The following is a 27340-nucleotide window of genomic DNA, read 5'->3' as shown; positions in this document are numbered from 1 at the left end:
CCCCCAACCCCCTGCCCCAGGCTCAGCCTGGAGCCCCCTCCCATACTCCAAACTCCTCGGCCTCGGCCCAGAGCCTGCCCCCCAACCCCCTGCTCCACCCCCATGAACAGGTGTGGGGGAGGGGGAGCAAGGGCGGGAGGGGATAAGGGAGTGGGGCGGGGCCTCGGGGAAGGGGCGGGGCTAGGCACCAGCCTCTACCCGCTGGGGCTCGGCGGCTCCTTTCCCGCGTCACACGGGCGCGCGTGGCGGGCGGCGGGTCCGCGCCGCAAGGGGGGCGGTTCGTTAAGTTTCTATCTAAGCCAACCAGCCCCCTCGCCCCCTGGGGCGAAAACCACGGGGTCCGGGCACCTGCCAGCGCCGCCTGCGCGTCCGCCGCGAAGGTCTCCAGGGACTTGGGCGCGCGCCGGCTGCGTCCGTCCGGGCGGCGAAACGGCTTTTTCCTGCCCATGGCTGGCGGGCGCCCGCACCTCGGCCGCCGCCTGACGTGACCGACCGGACCGGAAGGAGCTCTGCGCTGCAGCTCCCCGAGAGGCGCGTTTCCGCTTCCGGGAGCAATGGCGGCCTGGGCGCTGCTGCTCGCGCTGCTGAACGCGGGGTTCGGTGAGCGCCGAGGGGGTGGGATGGACCCCACGGACTGGGTTCTGTGGAGTGGGAGCGCCCCCTCCTTAACCACCGACCGCGCCCCCACTGCCGCCCTCCTCCCACACCTGCCGCTGCCCGATCTCCCTCCTCCCCCGCGTGAGCCCCACGCGAGTCCCCCTCCCCCACACCCACTCACTGACCATGCCCTAGGGAAGCCCCCGCACCCACCCGCTGACTTCGCCACCGCAGTGAGCTTCCTCTCCCACCCACTGACCATGCCCTCTCCCTCTTTCTTATAGGTCTCTTTACGTCAGCTGGTAAGATGAAAATCGTGGAGGAGCCGAACACCTTTGGGTGCGTGGCCCTGGTACTTTCCCATGCAGAATTTCTCTTGTTACTGACAGCAATTTGCTAGCCCTTTGTGGACGCTGGGCACATTTACTTATATCATAGACATACAGTTGGGCAGTGATAATCATCATCTTCCTGTCAACCTCCTTGGCCCATGGTTTGCACCCTGAGCAAACTTGGCATTTGTCTTCACTGCAAAAAAGAAGAAAAATGTGTTTTTACATCAAAAGAGCTCTTTCAGTGTAAAATCCTAGTGGAAATGAGGCAAAGGTAGTTTCTACTTTGACGTGGCAAGTTGAAATAACGGCTCTCTCATATGGGGTTTATCTTGACTAGCTACATCAAGGTTAAAACTACAGTGCCTTGCCTCCACAAGGATTTTACACTAAAGTGGTTATCTTGATGTAAAATCACACTCTTTTTTTGCTGTGAGGAACTAACCACCGCCTTGCTCTCTGTGATCAAGTGAGTGCCACACAAAGAACTGCCTGCCTCCAGGTCACAAGTTCAGATCTAGGGACTGTCACCAGGGGTATTTCAGATGACACCTGTAGGTGATGCTGTTGCTCAGGTAACTGGCTTTAAGAATTAAACCAAATCTAATCAGAACCAAATTTGAATCCAGAATGCTGAGCACTGGTTAGATTGGAAAGTAATTCATAGTGTTCTAGGAACGAGGATGGGGCTATTACCTGTGAGATGGACCCTCTGCCAATGGGTAATGAGACAAATTGAGTCCATTCCTTGAGATCTCTAAAGCTTTCCTGAAGGAGGGCAGGATGCAGTAGACCAGGTTCTCTCAAAGAAGTGGCTGTTTGGCCCTTAGGTAAGAAACCATGTTCTGACATTGCCAATGTATTGCCTTATCTTCGACTTGCTGTGTTTAGGGAAAAGTGAAAAGGTCATGGTGAGGTAACTGGCATCATCTGGAGTCCCTAGATTTCTTTTATCTTTCAGTCTGTTTTCAGGTCTGTTGACACAGAAATGGCTCTGGTCCTTCTGCTTGGTGATTTGTCCCCGTGTGATTGGGTGTCCAGGTTGAAGATTTTTAGATGCAACCATGTATTCTGCTTAGGTGTGAGCGTGTCTTGTGCTCATAACCCCTTCCCTGGCTATCTGAGGCAGTACTGCCTCGACCCCATTCAGTTTCTTCATACTGCCTGTGGCTGGAGTCAGAGCTCTGTGTGGTTCCTAACCTTACAATCTCTATTTTGCAGTGACTTTTTAAATTGTATATAGTTAATTAGTATTCTTAGTATAGTGCTAGTTAGATTTAGTGTTAGTTAGCTTTAATTTAAGTATTTCTATGGCGATGCCCTCACCAGGGATTAAACATTATGTGTTTTGAGGGGGAGCAATCCCAACAACAATCCCCATATGCATGCTCGCAATGTTTAGGCAAAGTCCACTTCAAGGAGATTCAATTTCCAAATAGTTCACAAAATGCCACTCAGGTGGTAAAGGATCTTCATCTAAAGCAGCACCTGCTGGGGACAGGCTGGGTTGCTGTCACAAGGCTTGGGGCTCGATCACCACTGATAGCTGGATCCTAAGCAGTGTCAGATCAGGCTATGCCGTCCATTTCTTTCCATCCCTTCCCCCCACCCTGCTTCCCTGTCCCTCTTCAGGAACCCCTTTCACAAGATACCACTCCTTAAGCAGGTTCGCTCTCTACTGGCTTTGGGAGCAGTGGAGGCAGTTCCGATGGAACACCGGGGCCAGATACTTTTTGGTGCCCAAATCCAAGGTAGGGATAAGATCAATTCTCGACTTTCGCAGCCTCACCAAATGTATCAGATACACAGTGTTCTGAATGGTTACTCTATTGACTATTCTCCCCACATTGTCTCAGAACAACTGGTTTGCTGCTCTGGACCTTCAGGACACATACTTTTAATTTTGCTGAGCCACAGAAAATTCCTTCGCTTCATCATGGCGGAGTGCCATTTTCAGTACACTTCCGTTTGGACTCTCTTCTGCCCCTCAGGTTTTTACCAATTGGATGGTCTTGGTCACATCTTCCTGAATTTGGACAACTGATTACTGAGAAGCAGGTCCAGAGAGGCCGTCCTTTCTCACATCAACACTATACTGCGCTTGCTCAACTATTTGGATCTCATCCTAAGCACTGGGAAGTCAACGTTGGTTCCCCTTCATAAAATTGAGTCTATTGAAGCCCTAGCAGACTGTGAGTTTAAGAGCATCTCTGCTGACTGACCATTTTCAGGTAATTTGCTACCTTTGCCTCAGTCTGCAGTTGCAGCCTTCCATGACAGTTTGGATATGCCTGAGGCTCTTGGGCCACATGTCCGCTTGCATGCAGGTGGTATAGTTTGCAAGGCTATGGCTTCACCCCCTTCAAATATGTCTCTGGACAGTTTACTGTCTGACTCTTCACCTCTTGAACAAATTGGTCCATCTCCCTCCATTGGTCCTGGACTCCTTGCGATGGTGGATACTTCTGGAGAATGTTTGTCAGGGTGTTCCCTTTGTCTGGCCATAACCAACGAGTTCCTCCCTGATGGTCTGGGGAGCACATCTGGGGTCAGTGAAAGTTCAGGATGTGTGGTTGGAGCAGGGGCCTCATTGCATATCAATATGTTGGAGCTTTGGGCCATCTACAATGCATGTCATGCTTTTCTGGACTGTATTAGGCTCAGTGGTTCACATACTTACCAACAATACCACCATGTTGTATTCTGTGAACAGGCAAGGGGGAGCATGCTCCAGGATGCTCTTAGAATCATAGAATCATAGAATATCAGAGTTGGAAGGGACCTCAAGAGGTCATCTAGTCCAACCCCCTGCTCAAAGCAGGACCAATTCCCAGCTAAATCATCCCAGCCAGGGCTTTGTCAAGCCGGGCCTTAAAAACCTCCAAGGAAGGAGACTCCACCACCTCCCTAGGTGCTTCCAAGAAGCAATCAGATTGTGGTAATTCCGTGTCCAGGAGAATATCACTCCCATAGCTGATCACTTGCCCGGGGTCCAGAATCATCTTGCAAACCATCTCAGCAGGAATTTTTCCCATAGTCACCAGTGGTCCCTGAAGACAAAGGCCTCTGGGTCATCTTTGCAGCTTGGGCATTCTGATGATTGACCCGTTTGCTACAAGAGACACAGAAAGTGTAGTCTATTCAGTTCTCAAGGGGGCCTCTGTCTGGGCTCACAGTCCAATGCTTTTCATCTCAGCTGGCAGGTCTCCTGCAGGCTTCCTCCCCCAATACTGATCATCCCACAGGCATCCTCAAGCAAAAGGAGGATTGGGCCAAACTCATTCTTATTGCCTCGGTGTGACTGAGGCAGTGCTTGTTCTCTGACCTTCTTGCACTGTCAGTTCAGCCTCCTGTACCCCTTCCTCTGTCCATCCTGACCTACTTACATGGGATTGCAGTAACATCCTACTTCCCGCTCTCACCTCCCGATGTCTCACAGCGCAGCTGATTCATAGATTCATAGATTCTAGGGTATGGGGGGGTTCAGGGCAGAGGGCTGGGTGTTGGGGGGGACTCGAGGTCAGGGCAGAGGGCTGGGGTGTGTGGAGATGCAGGGCACAAGGCTGGGTGTGTGGGGGGTTCAGGGCAGAAGGCTGGAGTGTGTGTGGAGATGCAGGGCAGAAGGCTGGGTGTTGGGGGCAACTCGAGGTCAGGGCAGAGGGCTGGGGGGTGCAGGGCAGAGAAATGGGGCTGTGGGGGTGCAGGGTAGAGGGATGGGTGTGTGTTGGGGTGGAGGGGTTCAGGGCAGAAGGCTGGGGTGCTCGGCTTGTGGGGGTGCTCCCAGCCCCCTGGCCTGAGCGGCTCATGGCAGGGGGCTGGGAGGGATATGACCTGTTCCACCCCGTTCCCCCAGGCCCATCCCTACCTCTCTCTGCCTGCTCTACGGAGCAGCCCGCACACTGCGCTCAGCTCTGCTCCTCTGGGAGGAGGAGGGGCTGGAATGCACCATGCTGTGCGAAGAAACGGGGGCGGAGTGTGGCTGCCGCAGGACCAAGCTTCTGCCCCCGCAGGGGAGAGCGGTGGGCAGGGGGGCTGAGTGCGGTGGGGGGCAGAAGCTTGATCCTGCAGCAGCCAAGCTTCCCCCTCCTCCTCCTTCCCCCAGCGTGGCGTTTTCCGGCCCCTCCTCCTCCTCCTCCTCCTCCTCTCAGTGGGCAGCAGCGTGCCGCTCAGAATCGGCTCGCGTGCCGTAGGTTGCCGACCCCTGCCTTAGAGGCTAAGGTGAACAAGTTTTCTCCCTAACTTGTTCATGGCTGAATGAGGAAGAGTGGTTTTTGGTGGCTGTTCAACAGGTCCTAAAATGGCATATTTGGCAAACTGGAAGTGATTTTTAGTGCAGTCATTGGCCTGCAGACGACAGCCGATGCTGGCTTCTATCCAGGAGAACTTGGACTACTTCTGCACCTTCAGTTATCAGGCCTTGTGCTTAGCTCATTGAGAGTGAATCTGGTAGTGATGTCAGCATTTCATCCCTCCCCATTCAGGGAAGATCAGTCTTCTCCAATGCCATGGTAGCAAGATTCTTAAAAAGGCTTCTTCATCTCCATCATCTGGTCCGAGAGCCGGTTTCTCTGTGGGACCTTAACATGGTCCTAGTGACTTTGATGGGACCTCCATTTGAGCCCCTGGCATCTTGTCCATTTCCACTTTGCAGTCAGAAGACTGCAGTCCTGGTAGTGATAATCTACAAGGAGAGTCTGTGAGTTCCAGGCTCTGATGTCAGAGCCCCTTTATATACAGTTCTACAAGAAAAATTTGACTTTATGACCACACCCAAAATTTTTGTGTAAAGTTTCTCAGTTTAATTTGAACCAGGTAGTATAGTTACTGGTGTTATTTCCTAAGCCACATTAACCTCTGGAGAAGCAGCATCTCCATAGGTTAGATGTCAGATGATGTCTAGTCTTTTATCTGGACAGGATTAAACTGTCATGCTTGCCTCATCTGCTTGTGTCATATGCAGATCACATGAAGGGGCAACTGGTCTCTTCACAGATGGTCTCTAAATGGATAATAAGCTGTATCAAGACTGCATATGAAATAGCTTCGGCTACACCTCCTCAGTGGGTGCGAGTTCATTCTACAGGAGATCAAGCAATGTCAATAGCCTTCCGTAGTGACATCTCAATATTGGACATTCGCAGGGCTGCTATGCGGTTGTCGATCTATACATTTATGAACCATTATGCCATTACCTATCATCCAGAGTAGATGCAAGTTTTGATAGGGTGGTCCTGCAAACCTTGTTTAGGTAGACTCTGAGCCCCGCCTTCTGGGGTGCATATTGTTTGTGAGTCACCTAAGTGGAATGCATGGCTGCATCTACTCGAAGAACCACCACAGTCACAGTACGTAACCATGACCCTACCAGGGGTTCATGTGACCATACATGTGGATGGTCCTGAGAACCTTTGAAAATCAGACTATTATTATTCAGGTATATAAATATGGATTTAGGATCCCGGTTTGATGGTTTGGGCTGTTGTTTTCAATCTGACAGTCCTTTAGATGCTCAGATACTAGGGTGCTGGGGGAAATATTAAATACCTGGATAAAAATATTCTAATTTAATCTCACTGCAGATGGAAAACATCATTTTAAATTAGTCTAAATTATTTTAAATTAGTCTTTTTTTTCTTTTTTAAAAGATTGAACAATCCATTCCTACCTCAGACAAACAGGCTCCTTCCAAAGATGGCACCTTCCCCAACCTCAGGTGTGTGAAAATGTCTATTATATGTGACTATTTTTGTGAGTGTAATTTTTGATTGCAGTTGTTTAATAGTAAGATAGACTTTGGTAGAAGCACTTGCCACAGTATAATATCTACATGATTAGTCTATGCTCTATGTTCTTTAATCCAATCATGAAAATGTTTTTTAGCCTTATGCAAGAATAATTTCTTCTCTGAATTTCACAGATAATTATTTGCATCTCAGATACTACCAGTTAGTACTTGTCACTTATATAGCACCTAACCTAGTCAAAATAATTTTCCTGTGTGAGTCTCTCTATGCCTCAATTTCCAGTCCCTAAAATGGGGATAACAGTGCTTCCCTACCTCCCTATCAGAATGTTTGAAGGATAAATACATTAAAGATTGAGGCACAAAGATACTATGGTAATGAGGGCAAAATAAGTACCTTAGTTTAGGTTTCTTGGATGCTGATTGCCTTACGCTCTGTGGAATGTTAAATCTGCAACATGTACACATACAATTCTATGATCATGATAACTCTGTTTAAATTTAACCAACCCATTATCCCTTTTGCAAGCCATTTCATTTTATTTTCAGGTCCTGCACATCTCTTCAGGCTTGCTGGAAAATGTTTCAGTTTTGTGGAATCTACGTGAGTAACTGGTTTAGGTGCCTGACTGTATTTTTAGAATGATATAGGCCTTCATTTTATTTTTTAAAATCTGACATATTTTGTTTCTTTAGGTATAAATATGAGTTCTGTCCTTTCCATAATGTCACTCAGCATGAGCAGACCTTTCGGTGGAATGCCTACAGTGGGATTTTAGGGTGAGAAAATCCAGACTCTTCTTTTTATTTTAGTTTGTGAGTTGCGCTCTTTGTAGAGCTCTTGAAATCAGCACTTTTTAAATTAGTTATAGTTACGTTACCTTGAAAATAAACTAATCTTCGCATTAAATCCAAACACTGTTCTCTAAACTGTTTTCAGTTACACCAATGCCACTATCCTGTAGAAGCTGATGAAGTTGTAAGGGTGTAACTGAGGGTACAATTTGTGTGAAAGCGCTGCAAAATGTATCTTGTTAAACCTCTTCTAATAGCCAAATCATGGACTTTTAGTAAATCAGGCTCCTTGGCCATTTATTTTATTAATTAATAAATTCTTATTAGACTATCACATTTTATTCTTGAGACATAATTTAAGAATACGTAAAATAGATCAATCTGGCAGCTTTCAACTGTAGGCATCATCTCGTTCCTGCTGTTCTCATTACTTTACAGCTAATGTTGAAAATACAATTTTAGTGGCTTTTGCTTTAAACTTAAAAACTGCATGTTAGCTAAGCTATGAGGATCCAGAATTTGGAAATCCTAGTTGGTTTTAACATATGCCGAGAGTAAAATTTGAAAGAGGGCTCTAAAGGTAAGTATTCTTTCTAACAATCCTTTTCCCATTTATGGATCACGTGTAGCATTACATCAACTGCTTGAGATTGCCCAAGAATGGGAATTATCCCATATATGGGATAATGTCTTTTAAAACACCAAATAAAAATTCTTAAGGCAGAACTGACATAACTACAAAATGGAGACATTATAGTTGAGTATGAGATTTATTTTCTGGACACTCTAAGAGCACAAAAATTAAGTGTATTACATATCTTTATAAAGATTTTCCTTTCCACTAAAATAAAATGTTCCCCATCTCACAATCCCTGGAAAACCTGGGAAAGCTAATAGGACTTTTAATGTGTCCTAAAGGTCAACACATTTGGGCTAAGTTGGACCAGTGGGGCAATAAATTCCAGTCTCTGAAGATGCCATATCTCCAGCTGTCTTCCATTTAAACCACCTATTCTGATATTGAATGGCTTGGCTATTTATAGTTCCAGTAACATAACACAAAAAGACATGCAGTTTGACCCCAAAAACAGACTGGAAGCCATTGTCAACTGCACATGACATGCATTTCCTGCAAGAAACACAAAATAAGTATACAGCCACAATTTACGTTAGCCAAGTTTTCATGGGCACTTTCTCCTTAAATCTCAGTTTTGAGTTGCATATAGCTCTCAAGTGTGATCTCTTGAAATGAAACTCCTTCTTGGTCTGGGCCTAGAAATAATTTTAAACATATTTAATAAAAGCCCATTCAGCCTGTCGAGTCAGTGCCTAGATCCAAGTAGAGGAGCTAGCATACATTAAATTTAAAAACAAAGACTGATTTAAAGGTGTCTGCCTCTATAAATATTTCCTGTGTGCAGATGGGTAGAACGTGAGTGAAGGGCTGGTCTTCCCTGCAAGTAGGCTAGTCAGAAAGTCTGAGACGAGGAGGTTACACCCAGAAATATAATGGGCCTTAGGACCAGACAGTGGCAGAGACTGGTTTGTAGTCACTCTTGTCAGCATCAGAGAGAATCCTACAAGCTAGCTGAGCTGCAGTGGATTTCTAGACAGCAGTAGGGAGCCTGTGCCGGTGATAGATCTTTAAGCTGTGAAGACCCAGAACCACTGAATTATTTGATTTGTCTGGAAACTGGGAGAGTAACAGAATTGTTGGAGAAAGGTCCTGACCTGAGAAAGTGTTCAGGATGCAGAGATGCTGCACTGAACTACTGAACAAGGGTATTTATCCATTTTAAAAATATTTCTGAAGGACCATTTTAGTCCAGGATCAGATTCTTGGACTACAGGGCGGTTGGACTAGATGACCTCCTGAGGTCTCTGCCAGCCCTAATCTTCTATGATTCAGGTCTACGTTCAAGACCTGTGTTTTCAAAAAGGCCTATGTTTCCCACACATCAGAAAGGAGCCTCTTTTTACGTATGCTGTAGTCAGTGCTATCTTTATTTGTTGTTTTATTGCTTAGATACTGTGGGGATAGGTGCTTTAGAAATGTTTGAGATATTTTTTTTCAGGGGTTAGCAAAGCCTGGTTCTTTCCACAATCAAGGACTTTTGTTTCAGTTAAGCAAAAATGAAAACTGATGTTCCAAGAAGACAGATCTGGGCTTGTTTCAGTTTCACTTTAAAATGTTTATACATCATGAAAGATAATGGATGGACTAACTTGATGTTTTAAAGGATTTCTTGGACTGAGAAACAAAAATGAGGATTTTACATATTTCACAGTGAAAGCTACTGAGTATTTTTAAAGTGTGTGATTATTCTTGCTACTCAAATTAGATAATTCCAAAAATTTAGTATCTAAGTCTCTCTAGTTGTTCTGCTAAATGCCTTCAAACTCCAGGATACAGAGAATCTGTGTCTTGGAGATCGCAGTGCACCCTGAATGGGGTGCCACATCCTAAAAGGCAAGACCTTGCTTTATCATGTAACAATAATATTTTATTTTTCTGCATTTGTGACCTCCAGTAGTTTGATAGGCGCCTTACAGATTGTATATGTTTTAAGATAAATATATTATACATGTTTGGTCCTGCTTTGAGCAGGGGGTTGGACTAGATGACCTCCTGAGGTCACTTCTAACCCTAATCTTCTATGATAAAGTTCCTGCCTCAGAGAGCTTAGTCTAAATAGACACCATACACATACACACAAAAGGAAAGCAATGAAAAGCAAAGTGATTAAAAATTGAAGTAAAGTGTTGGTTTGTTAGCCATACAACTTTTTTTATGGTTCTATTTCCATGTCTTTTTCAGTAAACTAAGGGAAGGGAGTGAATGTGGAAGGCTGAGGTTTCTGGGTTGCCCTCCTTTTACTATGTTTTTACATTTTCAAAGAGCTGTACAAATGTTATTTGTCAGGGCATGTCTGTGAAGCAGTAAGTATTATCCCCATTTTACAGGTGGGAAACAGAACAACAGACGTGAAATGACTTTTCTGTTGGCCTTATGGTCGCTGTTGTAAAAGCAGGCCTGCTCTTCTTCTCTCCCCAGATGATAAGGAAGTCCATGATCTCCGCATGGTTTCATGCGGATGCACAAGGCATGGTTGCAATAATAACAGTGTTATAATACTGAAGTATGGGGCTCCAGGAGTTTGCATTTGCAAAGGGGGTGATCCTGGCTATGCACCAGCATTTAAATGTGGAGGTCACATCCATCTTAAATGACCTCCCAGAGCGGTAGAGTGAACATAGGTAAACAAACAGCTTGGTCCTGATATGGTGTGATGCAATGCAGTGTGGGAGAGCAACTGGAGGACTACCAAGTCAGTGCGAAATACAGATGCATCCACAAAAACCTTTTTCTGCACTAATTCATTCTGAAATGAACTTTCAAAGTGGATTGTCTAATTTGCAATAATTGGCACTTCATTTGAAAGAAGAATTGTGTTGTATGGACCCAGGGCATTTTAATTAAAAAAAAAAAAAAAAAAAAGTTAGTGTGAAAAAACCTTGGGTGGACAATCCCTAAGGCTATCCTCCGAGTCAGGATTCTATCCTGGCCCCCAACCTGGGTTGATTGAGAGACCACAGTTGTGACTATCATGAGTTTTATGGTCTAACAGGGAATATTTCATTTTAAATTGGAATAGGTCACTTTTCAGAAATATATTGTTAATAAATGCTTCTCTTCACTGACAAGTTTTGAAGAGTGAGCATGTTTTTGAGTTTGTATTCTTGTTTCACCCATCTGCTGACATACATTGTTTGGGCTTACTCTGTATTCTGAGCAATTGAGAAGATTGGAGTTTGGTAACGCCTCTTTCAAACAAATTATTGATGACAAAATTAAAACCCTTTTTCAGTTTTATTTGGTTAAGAAAGTGTGGAAATGGTTTTGAGACACGTCAGAATAACCGTAGTGCTCAGAAACTACTGTGATGGAGACTCTATAAGTAATTAAAGAACTCCACTGTGGTTATGAGGTAATTGATCTGTGATGGGGCAGAGCTGGGCAGTAAGAAAAGGAGATATTAAAGGACCTACAAAAAATTGAAATTGATAAAGTGAATTTTAATACAGTGTTAGAGTATTTCTGTTTTTCTTACCAGGTTTTTAACTTTTCTCCCCAAAATTAAAAAACATGTCTTTTGAGCTGTTCTCTTTTTCCAGTATTTGGCATGAATGGGAAATTTACAACAACACATTTGTTGGCATGTGGATGAGAGAAGGGGATTCATGTGAAACCAAAAACAGAGAGACAAAGGTACAGTAATTAATCGTCCTGATGCCGTTAATACAGCTGGCATGTTTGTACCAGTTTAAACTATTAAAGCCATTAATATACCATAGGAGTTGAAAACTTAGATGGGGTTTTACAAATTGAGATCTCTTCCTGCCCAAAGAGTTCATGGTTTAGGACATGAAGTAGAAAAATGCAAGATGAGATATGGGACATCAGTTAGGAATGGAGGGTAAAACTAGGATAAAAGGCTGATGATGTTGTTTTCACTCACACCAGTCTGGAGACTTTAACTCTTTCTTTTTGTTCATGCAAAATAGGATGTTCTGGTATTACCATTACCACTAGGGACAAATGCTCTGTAACTTCTGCTATCGGCCATTGCAACATAAGAGGAGAGAAATAGAAGTTACTTGTGGGACTGGAGTTGCCAGCCACTACTGGATGACACATGTCAAGGGAGAGTGAACTAGGTAGTTAAACAGTACTTTGAGAGGAAACCAAGTGGCAGAGAAACTTGTATGGGAAAAGTAGAGGGCCAGGTCACAAGAAGCATGCTCAGGTGAGAGAGGAGCAGAACAGATGTGTGCAGAAGGGGTGGAAGGTAAAATGAAGAGCAAATAAAGACAGTATAATTAGCTTTTGTCAAAAAGATAAAACTATTAAAAACAGTTAAAATACATGACAGTTACATGTGAGCAGTTGCTTTTGCTGAAAAGGAATGTTACATGATTGTGAATGAAAAGGAGATGTCCAAAAGACTCTGAAAAGATGAGGTCCATACTTTTCCATGTAAAAATCTGGGAACTTCTGCCTGAGACCTCTCTTCTCCCCTTGTTAAAATAATGTTTTCACTTCTCTAGGTCCTTCCCAGAGGTTAAGGAGCTTTACAAAATTAAGTCTCACATTCCTCTGACACACAAGACAATAGCTATTGCTATTGATTTTATGTGGAAGCACTTAGATACTACAGTGATGGGTGGCTGTGTAAAATCCTAAGATAGATAGGTTGATCAGTGGGAAAGTGAGGCGGGTAGTGACGTGACTTGGCCAAGATGACAGAAGAATCCTGTTGGAGAGCCAGCAATAGAACCAAGGTTTCTGACTTCCAGTGCACTGTCTTACTGTGACAGAGTGCTGGGAGCCTAGAACTGACCAAGTACTCTGTCACTAAGGTACTACCTATTCCCCCCTGGAGTGGATTTAATTGGAGGGAGGGTGCTCAGTGGTTTAATTAGGCAAGAGGCTGACAAGCTAGTGAGAACAACCAACCTGTCAGCTGGGAAGTTAGAGAACAAGAAGGATGTGCAAGGAGAGTGGCTGGTACGGGCTAGGGGAGGCAGGATCTCCGGATGAGGAGATCTGTCCCTGTCCTTCCCTGGATAGTGGGCTAAGGTGAAAGTTTCAGCTTTATATTGCTTCATGAGGCTGTACTGGTGAAGGGGAATAAAAAATGGGGCTTATTAACTGGGAAGCATCCAGCCTGTTTGTGTTGATCCAAGGGGTGGAGAAGGGAGCCTATTATGCATGCCATAAGAGCATCCTTTCTTCCTGTAGCCACATTGAATATATATTTGGCCTTCTAGTATTGCATGATTTCTAATATTAAGAATTTGAATCTTCCTTGGGCTTTTGCTTGTAAAAGGTCATGAAACATTAAAGCTGAAAATGTAAAGATCATAATGAGCATCTACAATGCCGGATAAATCAATATTCTTTGGAAAAATTAAAGGACATAAGAGCCTGGTGTTTAGTGCTTTTTCTTTGTACTGCTATTTAAGAGACCTGAATGCAATTTTTCACTGTTCATAGGCTGGTAGTCCTTCAGAGGTGGGAGCATGCATCACTCAGTAGCAAATGCACTGAAGGGCATCTAATTTAGTGTGTGTCTGTTGGAAGTTGTGGTGACTTAGGTGGAGGAATCACTTCCCATTGGGAAAGGAACAAGTTTATTCCATGCTTTAAAATACCATATATACTCGTTCATTAGCCCATTCATTTATAAGCCGACCCCCCCAAGATGGTTCGGTAAAAATAGCAAAAATGGTATGACCCTTTCATAAGCCGACCCTATATTTCAGGGGTTGGCAAACTTTGGCTCCTGGCCCATTAGGGTAAGCCGCTAGCGGGCCTGGACGTTTTGTTTACCTGGAGCGTTCACAAGCGTGGAGCCCCTCAGCTCCCAGTGTCAGCAGTTCTGTTCCCACCCAATGGGAACGGTGAACCGCAGCCACAGGGAGCCGAAGGGCTCCATGCCTGCAGACGCTCAAGGTAAACAAATCAACAATGTGTTAGATATTCAATTCAATGATTCCATAGAGTTTAAAATCATCAAATTTTGGTGTAGACCTGTTTATAAGCCGACCCCCGCTCTTTGATGCATCTTTTTTTTACCAAAAATATTCGACTTATGAACGAGTATATATGGGTAAAAAGCAACAGAGGGTCCTGTGGCACCTTTGAGACTAACAGAAGTATTGGGAGCATAAGCTTTCGTGGGTAAGAACCTCACTTCTTCAGATGCAAGTAATGGAAATCTCTAGAGGTAGGTATATATCAGTGTGGAGATAACGAGGTTAGTTCAATCAGGGAGGGTGAGGTGCTCTGCTAGCAGTTGAGGTGTGAACACCAAGGGAGGAGAAACTGTTTCTGTAGTTGGATAGCCATTCACATGTGCTAGCAGAGCACCTCACCCTCCCTGATTGAACTAACCTCGTTATCTCCACACTGATATATACCTACCTCTAGAGATTTCCATTACTTGCATCTGAAGAAGTGAGGTTCTTACCCACGAAAGCTTATGCTCCCAATACTTCTGTTAGTCTCAAAGGTGCCACAGGACCCTCTGTTGCTTTTTACAGATTCAGACTAACACGGCTACCCCTCTGATATATATGGGTAACTTAATCTGAAAAAGACTTAACTAGTGGCTGTGACCTCTTTCTTCTGCACTGGGTAAAATGATGGCAGCACTGAGAGCTGACTACAGTACTTGCTGGAATGCATCTATGCTCATGGTAAAATGGGAAGTTAGTGATGTATGTTGGTTCTGTTCAACATGAAACTAGTGACTATATTGTGTGTTTAACCTATTTCCTCTCATCCTTCTTTTTCTGCTCTTCAGGTTCTTCTTATTTGTGGAAAAAACAATAAGTTGGCTCATGTGTCTGAGCCAAGTACTTGTGTTTACTCTCTAACATTTGAGACTCCTCTTGCTTGCCATCCTCATTCTCTTTTAGGTAGGTAGGATAAAAAGGTCTGTGCATGTGTGAGAGGCAGGTGGCATTTTACCCAAGCCTTTAAGTTTAGATTTCTGGTTTGTTAGTTTTTATCATTACATCAATAAGAAGTAAATGTAACATTGTTTATTACAAGCATTTCTAAAGTAACCATCACTATAATAATTGGGCACTCTTATCTGAGCTTGCAAAGTCCCTACGATCAACTCAATGGCATTTCTCTATATGTAATGGGATAACTTTTGAAAACTCCTTCCAGTTAATTTCAGAATTTCAGGGAATGTTCAAGGCATCAATTGTCAGAACCCTATTTGATCTCGGGGAAGAGCAGAAAACCAAAAGGGGGAGATTGGGGAACAAAAGAGCCCCTGACAGCTTTTTAGCCACAGCCTCTAGCACCTCTACAATTATCTGTAGATCACAGACCTAGTTCATGATTTTCATGAACACATTCCAGCACAACAATATCCATGCTCATGTCAGCTTATCCTCCCAATAGTGTAACACGTTGACATGCTGAATGACTTCTCTTCTGGACAGAAAGTAATGGTGGTGGAGGAAAGGGAAATGGAGGGGCCTGGGGGGAGCAGAGAGAAGTGCACACAGCTGCTGGAATGTTAGGGGAAAATGGGGGACCCTCATATGGAGGGAGGCACGAAAGGAGCACAAGAATCTTTAGTGGGGGGATGGAGATTGGGGGATCTGATATGGGGGAGAGAGGATTGGGGGCACAGAACCCATGCTGGGGGAAGATTGAAGGACCCAGGGAAGGTGGGGAATAAGTGTGCACACAGCCCCTGTCTTGGGGGCCAGAATAAAGGATCCCCTGAAAATTGGAGAATCAGACACAGCCCCTAGCATGGGAGATTTGGAATGGGGGGCACACAGAACTCCTGGTGTGTGTGTGTGTGGGGGGGTTGATTGGAGGACCCTGGTATGAGGAATGGAGTTTGGGGGAAAGAGGATAATAGGATGTATGCTGAGCTGCTGGTATGGGGAGAGAATGAAGGACCTGGCACGGGAGGAGAGGGGAGTGGGGGGCACACAGACCCTTGCAGGGAAGAGATTCAGGTGAATTGCAAGGAATCCCTGGAAAAAGAAGGGGATGGGATGGTGGGCATACAGAGAGCTTGTGGGGGAGGGAATGGAGGAATACAAAGAGCATTGCGATAAATTCAGCCTACATAATCTACAAACAACACCTTGGTAAATTTATTTGTGTACAATAGCGTAGTTCTCTCATTCTCATCACTTCCATCCCAGTCTCCAGTTAGGTAAGTCAGTGGATGCATTCATCAGTTTGGAAAAATGTCTGCATGAAGAGATATGTAATGAAATATTCCCTGAAGATAGTAAGAGTGAGGCTCAGCCCTAACAGGGGGTTACAGAGATAGTCAGGCCCCAGCCCTTTTGGGGTTTTGTAATTGAAGTCCAGCACCTTGAATTGGATTCATACTGCCACAGTATGCTGTGCACTCCAGCTAGCCCTTGGAATATGCCTCCATTTGGCCTTAATGGTCATTCTTAGATGGGATGTGTTTCAATAGTCTATAAGTGAGGAGGGTGCAATCAGGATCTCATCCAGCAGTGATGGGTGCAGCCTTCTGGACAGCTGGAGCTGGAAGAAGAGACCTTTGGTCACTGCTGCTGTCTGGGAGCATTAGACCTCTAGGGCCTGCTCCTGTTCCCATTTGAAGTGATTGAGAAAATTCCTATTGATTTAAATAGGATTGAGGAACAGGTCCCGGCTAGTGAATGTATCAGTTTGTGGTCTCAGTGATGCATGTTGAATTGACGCATTAAGCTGTTAAAACACACACATAGCAGCATTAGGGTTACATTCAAATAGTTAATTAAGGAAAATGTAGCTGTTAGTATTTATGACAGCGTTACTTTCCTTTTTTCAGTTTATCCAACACTGACTGAAGTCCTACGAAGGAAGTGGGATGAAGCAGAGCAGTCTCTTTATGATGAGCTAATAACTGAACAGGTTTGCCTATCCATTCTGAGTTCTTGTTAAAGGACTGTCACTTTCAAATTACCGTAGTACTGGTCTGTTTTCTGCAGTTCCAGCTCTTTTTAGGATAGATGCTTTTATCCTACTATTGGCAAAAACTGTTAGTGCACTGCATCTAGCTACAGTTTACTGGTAATCACAAAACCTTGTAAAATAGCCAATGCAAATTACAAACAGAAATAGAATGGCTTTATGTAATGTCTTTGTTTTTCCAGGGATACAAAAAATTGTTGAAGGAGATTTTTGAGGAAGCAGGACTTTTAAGAGCAACAGAAGAAAAGGAGATTGAGAAAAAAAATAAAAAGTTAAAAAGTCTGGAATTTGAAACAGTGGAGAAATGCAATAAGGTATAGAAAGTAATTCTCAGTGCTTGTCTAAGAAATTTTACCAACATGGAGTTAATCACCATCCTTCTGCTGTGTGATTGAGCCACTGAGTTCTCAGCCAAGCTGCCTGTCTGTTGTTAGGATTCAGATAAAATCTACTCCCTTGGTTATCTTCTGTTGCCTAAATAACAGTATATTTAAAAATAAATAGAAATGGCAAAACTTATTTTAATGCTGAAAATTGGAAACAAACTGGCATTACTGAATGCCTTTCCAGGAGATGTTAGGGGGTGGAATATGGGAAGTAGTTTTCGATACCTAGGTGATGTGCATTTTAGACATACTTTCATAAACTGGGGTTAGAATGGGATTAAGAAGCAGAAGGGAGTTAGTGCAAGTGGAAGGTGGACCAGAGTCCCTTCCTTGGATGTTTTTAAGGCCCGGCTTGACAAAGCCCTGGCTGGGATGATTTAGTTGGGAATTGGTCCTGCTTTGAGCAGGGGGTTGGACTAGATGACCTCTTGAGGTCCCTTCCAACCCTGATATTCTATGATTCAGAGCCTTGTGGCAGATAGGTACTTGGTAATCATATAATATACACACTAAATCTTATTATGCTGAAACATTCAGGCCATTTTACAAACAAAAGGCCCAGTGGTTCATATCATGTATCCTTTAAATTCTCTGTATGTGTGCCTGTATCTACAACTATATATGTATATACTATGACAGACTCAGACCAGTGGGGTACAGGAGTCTGGTAGAAGGCAAATATACTGGTCACTGGATAAGTAGTTTTCTGTTCCCTGAGTGACCAGAGCAGGGGCTGCGCTAGAGTAATCAGGAACCTGCTAGAACCAGTTAAGGCAGGCTGGCTAATTCGGACACCTGGAGCCAATTAAGAAGAAGCTGCTAGAATCAATTAAGGCAGGCTAATCAGGGCACCTGGGTTTTAAAAAGGAGCTCACTTCAGGTTGTGGTGCGAGGAGCTGGGAGCAAGAGGCGCAAGGAGCTGAGAGTGAGAGGGTGTGCTACTGGAGGACTGAGGAGCACAAGCGTTATCAGACACCAAGAGGAAGGTCCTGTGGTGAGAATAAGGAAGGTGTTTGAAGGAGGCCATGGGGAAGTAGCCCAGGGAGTTGTAGCTGTCATGCAGCTGTTACAGGAGGCACTATAGACAGCTGCAGTCCACAGGGCCCTGGGCTGGAACCCAGAGTAGAGGGCGGGCCCGGGTTCCCCCCAAACCTCCCAATTGACCTGGACTGTGGGTTCTCCCAGAGGTGAAGGTCTCTGGGCTGTTCCCCAACCCACATGGTGAATCTCTGAGGCAAGAAAATCCGCCAATAAGCGCAGGACCCACCAAGATAGAGGAGGAACTTTGTCACAATACCCATATGCACTGCAGCAGAATTTACAGGGCATGTTAGTACGAATTAAAGGCAAGCACTGAGCACTAAAAATTGAAGTGCATAATATGTCTGGAGAGAATACATTCAGCCTAAAAGTTCGTGTGCTATGGTTGTACCCTCTCATTGATGTGCTGAGATTCATTGACTGGGCTGAAAGGGTAGACATAGATTGTAAAGCAAGGAGACCACTGTGGTCATCTAGTCTGACCTCGTGCATAGCAAAGGCTATAGAATTTCACCCATTAATTCCTGCATCAGGCCTAATAACTTGTGGTTTAATTAAATCATCTCTCTTAGAGAGATATATGTAGTCATTTAAAGGAATGGAGAATCCACCACATATCTTCTTGGTTTGGTCCAGTTTCATGGACAGTGGGTATAATAGGCCATGGGAGGCTCTGCCTCCCCCGGCGCTGCCGTGGCAGCCAGACACTCCCTCCCACCTCCTGTTGTAGGGTTTGGCGGTGAAGGGTTTTGTTTTATTATGCCCCATGCAGGTTCCGGAACGGCTGAGGAGGCACATACCGCCTCCTCCGGCACCCTGGAATTTGCATGAGGAATACCAAAAGCATCTTAACACACGCTTTTCCTCTGTGTGGGTTGGGTCTGGGGAGAGGAGGGGAGGTACGGCGTGGCTTTAGCCAACCTGGGGCTCCTCAAGGCTTCTCCAGGTGGGGGGCGCTCTGGGCTGCGGCCAACCCGGAGCACCTCTAGCCAAGGCAGGGAGCACTCAGGGCTTTGGCCAGCCCAGGTCTCCCACGGTGGGGATGCTCGGAGTGGGGCGGGGCAGGGCGTCTCGGGGCTCTGGCTGTGGGGAGGGTGTGGGCGGAAGGGGTGGAGCCAGGGGCTAGCTTCCCCAAAGGGGGGCTCCACCCACTGCCCATGTCCAGTTCTATTAAAAATTCGAACCTTATTTTCAATTTTAATTTATCTAGCTGGTGATGAATATTATGGGATTCCAGCCTTTCCTTATAGCAGTGGTCTCCAACCTTTTTATGTCTAAGATCACTTTTTGAATCTAAGGGCAACTCAGGATCTACCCTGCCACTTCCCCGAGGCCCTGCCCAGCTCACTCAATCCCCCTCTCTCCATTGCTCGCTCTCCCCCACCTTCACTCACTTTCACCAGGCTGGTGGCAGGGGGTTGGGGTTTGGGAGGGGGTGCGGGCTCTGGGCTGGAGCCGAGGGGCTCTGGGATGAGCCTGGGGCAGGGGGTTGGGGTGCTGGCTCTGGGAGGGGGCTCAGGGTGGGGCTTGGGGTGCAGAAGGGGTTATGGTATGCTGGCTCTAGGAGGGGGCTCAGGGATGGGGGTTTGGTTGCGGCCTCCAGCTGGGCAGCACTTACCTTCGGTGGCTTGGCGGTGGGCGCAGCGAGGCTTACCCTGCCCCCACACCGCTCCTGGAAGGGGCCAATGTGCCCCTGCAGCCCCTGGGGTGGGGAGGGCAGGAAGCATGTGGCTCCGCACATTGGCCCTCTCTGCAAGCACTGCCCCTGCAGCTCTCCTGGCCAATGGGAGCTGTGGGGGCGGTGCTTGCAGGCAGTAGCAGCGCCCACAGAGGGAGACTCCTGCCTCCCCGGCTGAGGGGCTGCAGTGGCCACTTTCAGGAGCGGTGTGGGGGTGGGGTAGCCTTAGGCAGCCACACTGCGCTGCCGCCAGAGATCGTGATCAACTGGGAGATCCTCTAGGATCGAACAGTTGATCGCGATCAACCGGTTGGTGACCACTGCCTTATAGTTTAATTAGTTGTTCATTAAAGCTTCTGTAGTTTATAGAGTAGCCACAGGTCTTCAGAAGTAAAACATTTGCTGCTGGGTTGTCAGGCAGCAACTTTGAGACAGAGACTAACCCTGGAACAGTGGTTGGGAGAGAGTTAGCAGTTGTAGTGCTATAAAAATCTAGTCAAAGGGCAGACCTGAGGTGTTTATAGGGAAGGAGTTCCTGGGCTTAAGTGCCTGATTCATAGTCCCAGACTTCAGTAGAGGAACAGTTGGAACCAGATGCTATGGGTAATATCTATCAGAAACACAGGCTGTCTTTTTGTATAGCTGATACTTTGTCCATAAGAACTGCCCAAAGGTCCATATAGCCCAGTATTCTGTCTTACGACAGTGGCCAATGCCAGGTGCCCCAGAGGGAATGAACAGAACTGGTAGTCACCAAGTGATCCATCCCCTGTTGCCCATTCCCAGCTTCTGGCAAACAGGCTAAGGACACCATCCCTGCCTATCCTGGCTAATAGCCATTGATGGACCTATTCTCCATGAATTTATCTAGTTCTTTTTTTAATCCTGTTATAGTCTTGGCCTTCACAACATCCTCTGGCAAAGAGTTTCACAGACTGCATTGTGTGAAGAAATACTTCCTTTTGTTTGTCCATCTCTTTGATGAACCTTGTGCACAAGTTAAACAGCCTGTCTTTGGAACTCTTACACCATAAGAATGGTCTGACTCAGTGCGGCCAGTGGTCCATCTAACCTAGTAACCTGTCTTCAACCAATGTCCAATGCCAGATGCTTCAGAGAGAATGAACAGAGCAGGGCAATTATCAAGTGATTTATCCCCTGCCATCCAGTCCAACATCCAGTAGTCCATGGCTTAGGGACAACCCAGAGCATGAGGTTGCATTCCTGACCATCTTGACTAATATCTGTTAATGGACCTATTCTTCAGGAACTTGTCTAATTTTTTTTTTAACCAAGTTATACTTTTGAACTTCACAACATCCCCTGGCAACAAGTTCCACAGGGTGACTGTGCGTTGTGTGAAGTAGTACTTCCTTTTGTTTGTTTTAAACCCGCTGCCTATGAATTTCATTGGGTGACCCCTGATTCTTGTGTTCTGTGAAAGGGTAAATAATACAATCTGTATTCACTTTCTTCACACCATTCATGGTTTTATAGACCTCTATCATATCTTCCCTTCATCATCTCTTTTCTAAACTGCGTAGTCCCAGTCTTTTTAATCTCTTCCCATATGAAAGCTATTCCATACCCCCTAATATTTTTTGTTGCCCTTCTTTGTTGTACCTTTTCCAATTTTAATATATCTTTTTTTTGAAATGGGGGAACCAAAACTGCATGCAGTATTCAGGTTGTGGGCATACTATGGATTTATATAGTGACATTGTGATATTTTCTGTCCTATTACCCATCCTTTTCCCAATGGTTCCTAACAGTCTGTTAGCTCTTTTGAATGCCTCTGCACATTGAGCTAAATTTTCAGAGAACTATCTACAATGACTCCACTATCTCTTTCTTGAGTGGTAACAGCTAATTTAGACACCATCATTTTATTTGTATAGTTGATATTATGTTTTCCAATGTACATTACTTTGCATGTATCAACATGGAATTTCATTTGCCCTTTTGTTGCTCAGTTACCCAGTTTTGTGATATCCCTTTGTAACTCTTTCTGTCAGTTTTGGACTTAACTATCCTGAGTAATTTTGTATTGTCTGCAGATTTTGCCACCTAACTGTTTTACCTTGTTGTCCAAATCATTTATGAATATGTTGTACTGGGACCAGTGCTGTTCAGATCCCTGGGGGACACCATTATTTACCTCTCTCTTTTCTGAAAACAACATTTATTCCTACCCTTTGTTTCCTGTCTTTTAAGCAATTACTGATCAATGAGAGGACCTTTCTTCTTACCCCGTGACTGCTTATTTTGCTTAAGAGCCTTTGGTGAGGGACCTTGTCAAGTCTTTCTGAAAGTGAAAGTACACTATATCCACTGAATCACCCTTGTCCACATGTTTGTTGACCCCATCAAAAAATTCTCATAGATTGGTGAGGAATGATTTCCCATTACAAAAGCCACATTGACTCTTCCCCCAACAAATCGTGTTCATCTATATGTGTAATAATTCTGTTCTAAACTATGGTTTCAACCAGTTTGCATGGTACTGAAATTAGGCTTACTGCCCTGTAGTTGCCAGGATTGCTTCTGGAAATTTTTTTAAAAATTAGTGTCATATCCTCCAGTCATCTGGTAAACAACATTCCAAACATGGTGGTTGTTCCCCTCCCTCCCCCCCAGTGGCTTCCCTTATAACTATGCTTGGACATTTTATACTTGATGCAAACTGAATTTTTCAGTAGACATATGTATTTGGGCAAAACATATTGTCCATTTTATAAATATTTTTTATTCTAGGAGTACAAGAAACTTTCTAAAGAAATAAAAAGGCTTAAAGATTTATTAACTCAACATGGTATTGTGTATGAAAGAAACTCAGGTAAGTTCTTTGTGTAGTTCTACTTTCTCATTCTTATCTGTTTAGAATGTGAATACTCAGCTTTCTCTTTTTAAATTAAAAATATTGTTAAGATCAGGATAAACAAATAATCTTCTATTGGAGGGGGTCAAGCACTACCGTAAAGCATATTGCATGTGATTTTTGACTGAATAGACCTTTGACTGTGAGACCTTGTTTAAAAATATATGTAGGTTTTTATTGGTGTCAGCCTTTACAATGGGACTGTGGCTGCTTCCACTTCTATTTTGGTATACTTTGAGCTTCAGTCTCTGATTCTTCCTCCCCATGCTAAGTGTTAATGTCCACAGCATTCGAGACTAATATTTTCATCTCATTTCTCCCAACCGCACACCAACAATAAAATCTGCTCCCATGAGTATGTGAACTGTTCTCCTTTGATGTGTGTAAAGTCTCCTGCTTCATACCTCATTCCACTCTTTGCTGGTCAGTTTCTCCCCTTCACTGGCCTCCATTGCAGATATGCACCACTTGTCCCATGCTACTTCCTGGTGTGAAGAAGAGAGCAACAGCAGGAGGGTGGGTCCTGGCTGTGAAGAAGCTGTCTGGATTTATTCCAGGCAAGTTCCAGTCTCACCCTGCCTCCCAGCAACCAAGATGCCTCATTCTTCTCAGTGCTTGTTCCCCTCTTATCATGTCAAATTCCAGTCCTTTAGTTAATTCCCTAAGTCCCTCATGATGCCCCTTGGGCATTTAGCTTCCTAAGGTACACCTCTTTGTAGCCTGTGTGTTCAGAGATTGGCATCTCAATGAAATATTAGGCTGTAACCTAATAACTAGAACTGAGTAAGTGATATATTTGCATTTTTTAGTTCTTTTCTGTATGAGAAACTTTCATTTTCATTATGTGAAATGAGTAACTTTTTTCAGGGGGAAAAATTTTGTGTTGGAATGTATGCAGATTATAGATTTTGCTAATTAATATCCAGTTTAAACTATTAGTTACATAAATTACACAGGATTTCTGTTCACTAACTGGATAACTTGTCTAGCCATATAGAGGAGAATTTGAATTGTATATTAAAGAGCAAAAATCACAGTTTGCATTGGATGACTTATTGTAACTTAACATCAAAGGGGTAGCTGTGTTAGTCTGTATCCACAAAAACACAAGGAGTCCAATGGCACCTTGAAGACTAACAGATTTATTTGGGCATAAGCTTTCGTGGTTAAAAAACCCACTTCTTCAGATGCATGGAGTGAAAATTACAGATACAGGCATAAAATGTATATTGGCACACGAAGAAAAGGGAGTTACTTTACAAATGGAAAATCAATATTGAAGGCCAATTCAGTCAGGGTGGATGTGGTCCACTCCCAATTGATGAGGAGGTGTCAATACCAAGAGAGGGAAAATTGCTTTTGTAGTGAGCCAGCCACTCCCAGTCCCTATTCAAGTCCAAATTGATGGTGTTAAGGGAGGGGTTGGCTCACTACAAAAGCAATTTTCCCTTTCTTGGTATTGACCAAATAAATCTGTTAGTCTTTTAAGGTGCCACCGGACTCCTCATTGTTTTTGTAACTCAACAGTATCCTATGACTTATTGTGACGAAGTAAAATCATGTGAATTGCAGCTTTTATTAAGAAAAGTTAAGAAATAACTGATATTTTACAATTAAATATTTCAGCTGAAAATACAAGTGCTGAACACATCATTCATAACGTGGTGACTGCAAAGCCAAGTGTTCTGAATGGCTCAAAGGCTCATGAACACCTACGGGGAGACACAGGCATTTGGAATGACACCTTTTAAAGACATTTGTCTATATGAACTTGATATTTATCATCCAGACTAAAATATTGAGCAAATTGGATGTATATCGTAGTACTAAGATAATTTAACAACCCTTTGTGAATATTTCTAATGCTCTATATTCTTGCCCTAGATCAATGAGAAGAGAATGTTTGAGTTAAATTCTGGTGCTGCCATTGCAGATGTTGAAGTTCAGTTTAGAAGGTTGTTTAAGTTGTAAAAATTCTTTGTTGAAACTGTTACCAACCATTGGTCTGCAGACCCTACTTCTCCAATCTCAGTTCTGTGCTGTTTGCTTTGATCAACTATTGCACTAATTAGAGTGAAAGGTTGTATACCCAGCATCTGTATTTCTGCCTGATGTGGGGGGGAATAGTTCCGTCCTCAAGTTTGGACGGATTAGTAAACTTCTTAACCGCTGATAGCAGGGGCAGCTTATTTGCCTTTGTGGGAAGGAGTAGTTCACACTGTACTTCCTAATCCTGTAGCAGCACTGATGAGGCTAGAAGGATGGAGTGATGTGGAACCTTTTAGCCAGAGATGAACATGTGAGCAAAAAGCAAAATCTACCTTCTAGTCTTTCAGGTAGATTATATACAGTATACTCCTATTTATTCAAAACCCGATTATCCAAACCTCTGCATTATCCAAATCCCTTCCTTGTCCCCCAGCATGAGAGAGATGCCCTCTGCAGCATGTATTTTATGCTGGAGGATAAGGAAGGGATTCAGATAATGTGGAGGTTTGGGTAATAGAGCAGACACTACTAGCCAGGACTGCAAGAAGAATGAGCCCCTGGCTGCAGAGAATACCATCCTGCTGCTGAATGGACCCTCTGCAGCACCGCTGTCATGGGAGTGAATGGGGTTAAGACAGCAGAGATGCAGAAGGTTCCCTGTGCTGCCGCAGTGCTGGTGACACCCCATCCCTGCAGGCACAAGGTGCAGTGGGAAGGCTGTGGTCCTGGTAGGGCAGAGTAGAGATCTCGGCAAGGACTCTGCTCTGCCCTGCTAGGACCACAGCCTTCCTTGCGCCTGCAGGGAATTGGGTGTCACTTGTCCTGTGGCTGCACAGGGAGCCCTCTGCAACCTTGCTGTCCCAGCAGCGAGTGAGTGGGGCAGAGCAGAGACTCCTGGCCAGGACTGTGAAGAGGATGACAAGCCCCTGGCTGTGGAGGAGGCCACCTTGCTGCTGAATGGCCTCTTGATTATCTGAACCAAATCTGTGTCCCTCATGCTATTCAGATAATTGGAAGTACACTGTATTGAAAAAGATAGAAGGAAATGACTGCATAAAGACTAGAGAAATTACTCCACTTTAAAGCTGTAAGGTGTAAATAGTTATTCCTTTAACACCTATTTCCACACTAGCAGCTAATATTCATCTCTTACCCATCTCTGCTAACAATAACAAATTCTTGTCTAAGACAACCATCACACGGTTTACTAAAAGTTGAGACTAACGGAACAACCATGTGTAAGTAGGATACTCTCCTCCTAACCTTCTGGTTTGTCTCAGGTGGCCATGGTGCTCTCTCACAAGTTCTTTCCTACCTCAGCTTTGGTGTTGGCTCAGGACTTCTTTGGCCCTGAGTGCTGCCCCCCCTTCCCCTGACTTTTCTCTCCAACCATCCACAGCTTGTTCCTGATCCTTCTAGTCACATATTGAGGTACTGTCACAAACACTATCATTTTTGTGTGCATTTTGCATTTACTACTCCAAACTTAGATTGTAATAGATTTCAAATTAAGGAAATCTTAGTGATCCAGTCAGCATACCCTGTGCATAATGATGTCAGATGTGAATGCAAAATAATTACACTACTTTGCAGACAAGATCTTGCAAACTGAGGTAGAGTCTGCACTACATGAACATTAAAATCCCCTTGCCAGTTTAAAGAGTAAGCCTTTTCTCTTTTGGCTTAGGCAAAAATGTTCCTTCCCTCTTTGGTGTGTATCATCTGCAACTGCAGTTCTCCCGCACTAGGATTGTTTGCATTTGAGAGGTGCTTACACCTTGGGATTGTTATGGGTGAAAATTGAATTTTTTTTTTTTTTTTTTTTTTTTACAGAAGACCAATAATGTTTGAATGTAGCTGTATTCTGTATATTATTATAAAGAATAAATGTATGGACTCTTCTAACAAAGTTGTGGAACGTTATAACAAAGCAAGTTGTCCAGCAGCAGGGACATCATTTGTACTTAAATAATTATTACAGTTCCTTCCCTTGCTGTGTTTAGCTAACCCTGACCACCTGCTAATTCAGGGGTTCTCAAACGGGGGGTCATGACCCCTAAGGGAGTCACAAGGTTATTACATGGGGAGTCGCGAGTTGTCAGCCTCCATCCCAAACCCCACTTCACCTCCAGCATTTATAATAGTGTTTATTTTTAATTTGTGTGTGTGTGGGGGGGGGTTTGCACTCAGAGGCTTCCTGTGTGAAAGGGGGTCACCAGTACAAAAGTTTGAGAACCACTGTGCTAATCTACAGTAAATTCTACTGAGCCTCAAATCTTCATTTTAGCACCAACCATTTTCCTCAACTGATATAGATTGTACTGGTGACTCTACCATAACTATTACCACGGTGTGAAGTTTTCTCC

At 44.3% G+C, this 27340-nt stretch overlaps 1 protein-coding gene across 5 annotated transcripts; it reads left to right on the top strand.

Moving 5' to 3' along the window:
• Positions 1-245: 245 nt before the first annotated feature.
• GNPTG (N-acetylglucosamine-1-phosphate transferase subunit gamma) lies at positions 246-26804 on the top strand. 5 transcript variants are annotated; one of them, XM_034783200.1, is made up of 12 exons: positions 246-531; positions 882-936; positions 6575-6642; positions 7222-7276; positions 7369-7452; positions 11644-11737; positions 14838-14952; positions 16860-16942; positions 17185-17316; positions 22862-22943; positions 23414-23542; positions 24612-26804. In XM_034783200.1, exons 2-12 carry the CDS (start codon positions 905-907, stop codon positions 24734-24736), a joined length of 999 nt encoding a protein of 332 aa, XP_034639091.1. In that variant the 5' UTR covers positions 246-531; positions 882-904; the 3' UTR covers positions 24737-26804. The 5 variants fall into 5 exon arrangements, with proteins under 5 accessions (XP_034639091.1, XP_034639090.1, XP_034639095.1 ...); XM_034783199.1 differs by having other exon boundaries at positions 246-600; XM_034783204.1 differs by having other exon boundaries at positions 247-600; positions 23443-23542; positions 24612-24741.
• Positions 26805-27340: the final 536 nt, after the last annotated feature.

Source organism: Trachemys scripta, chromosome 10, assembly GCF_013100865.1.
Source record: "Trachemys scripta elegans isolate TJP31775 chromosome 10, CAS_Tse_1.0, whole genome shotgun sequence".
NCBI lineage: Eukaryota > Metazoa > Chordata > Testudines > Emydidae > Trachemys > Trachemys scripta.
Note: the sequence above shows the minus strand (reverse complement) of the source record. Positions and strands in the feature narration are given on the sequence as shown.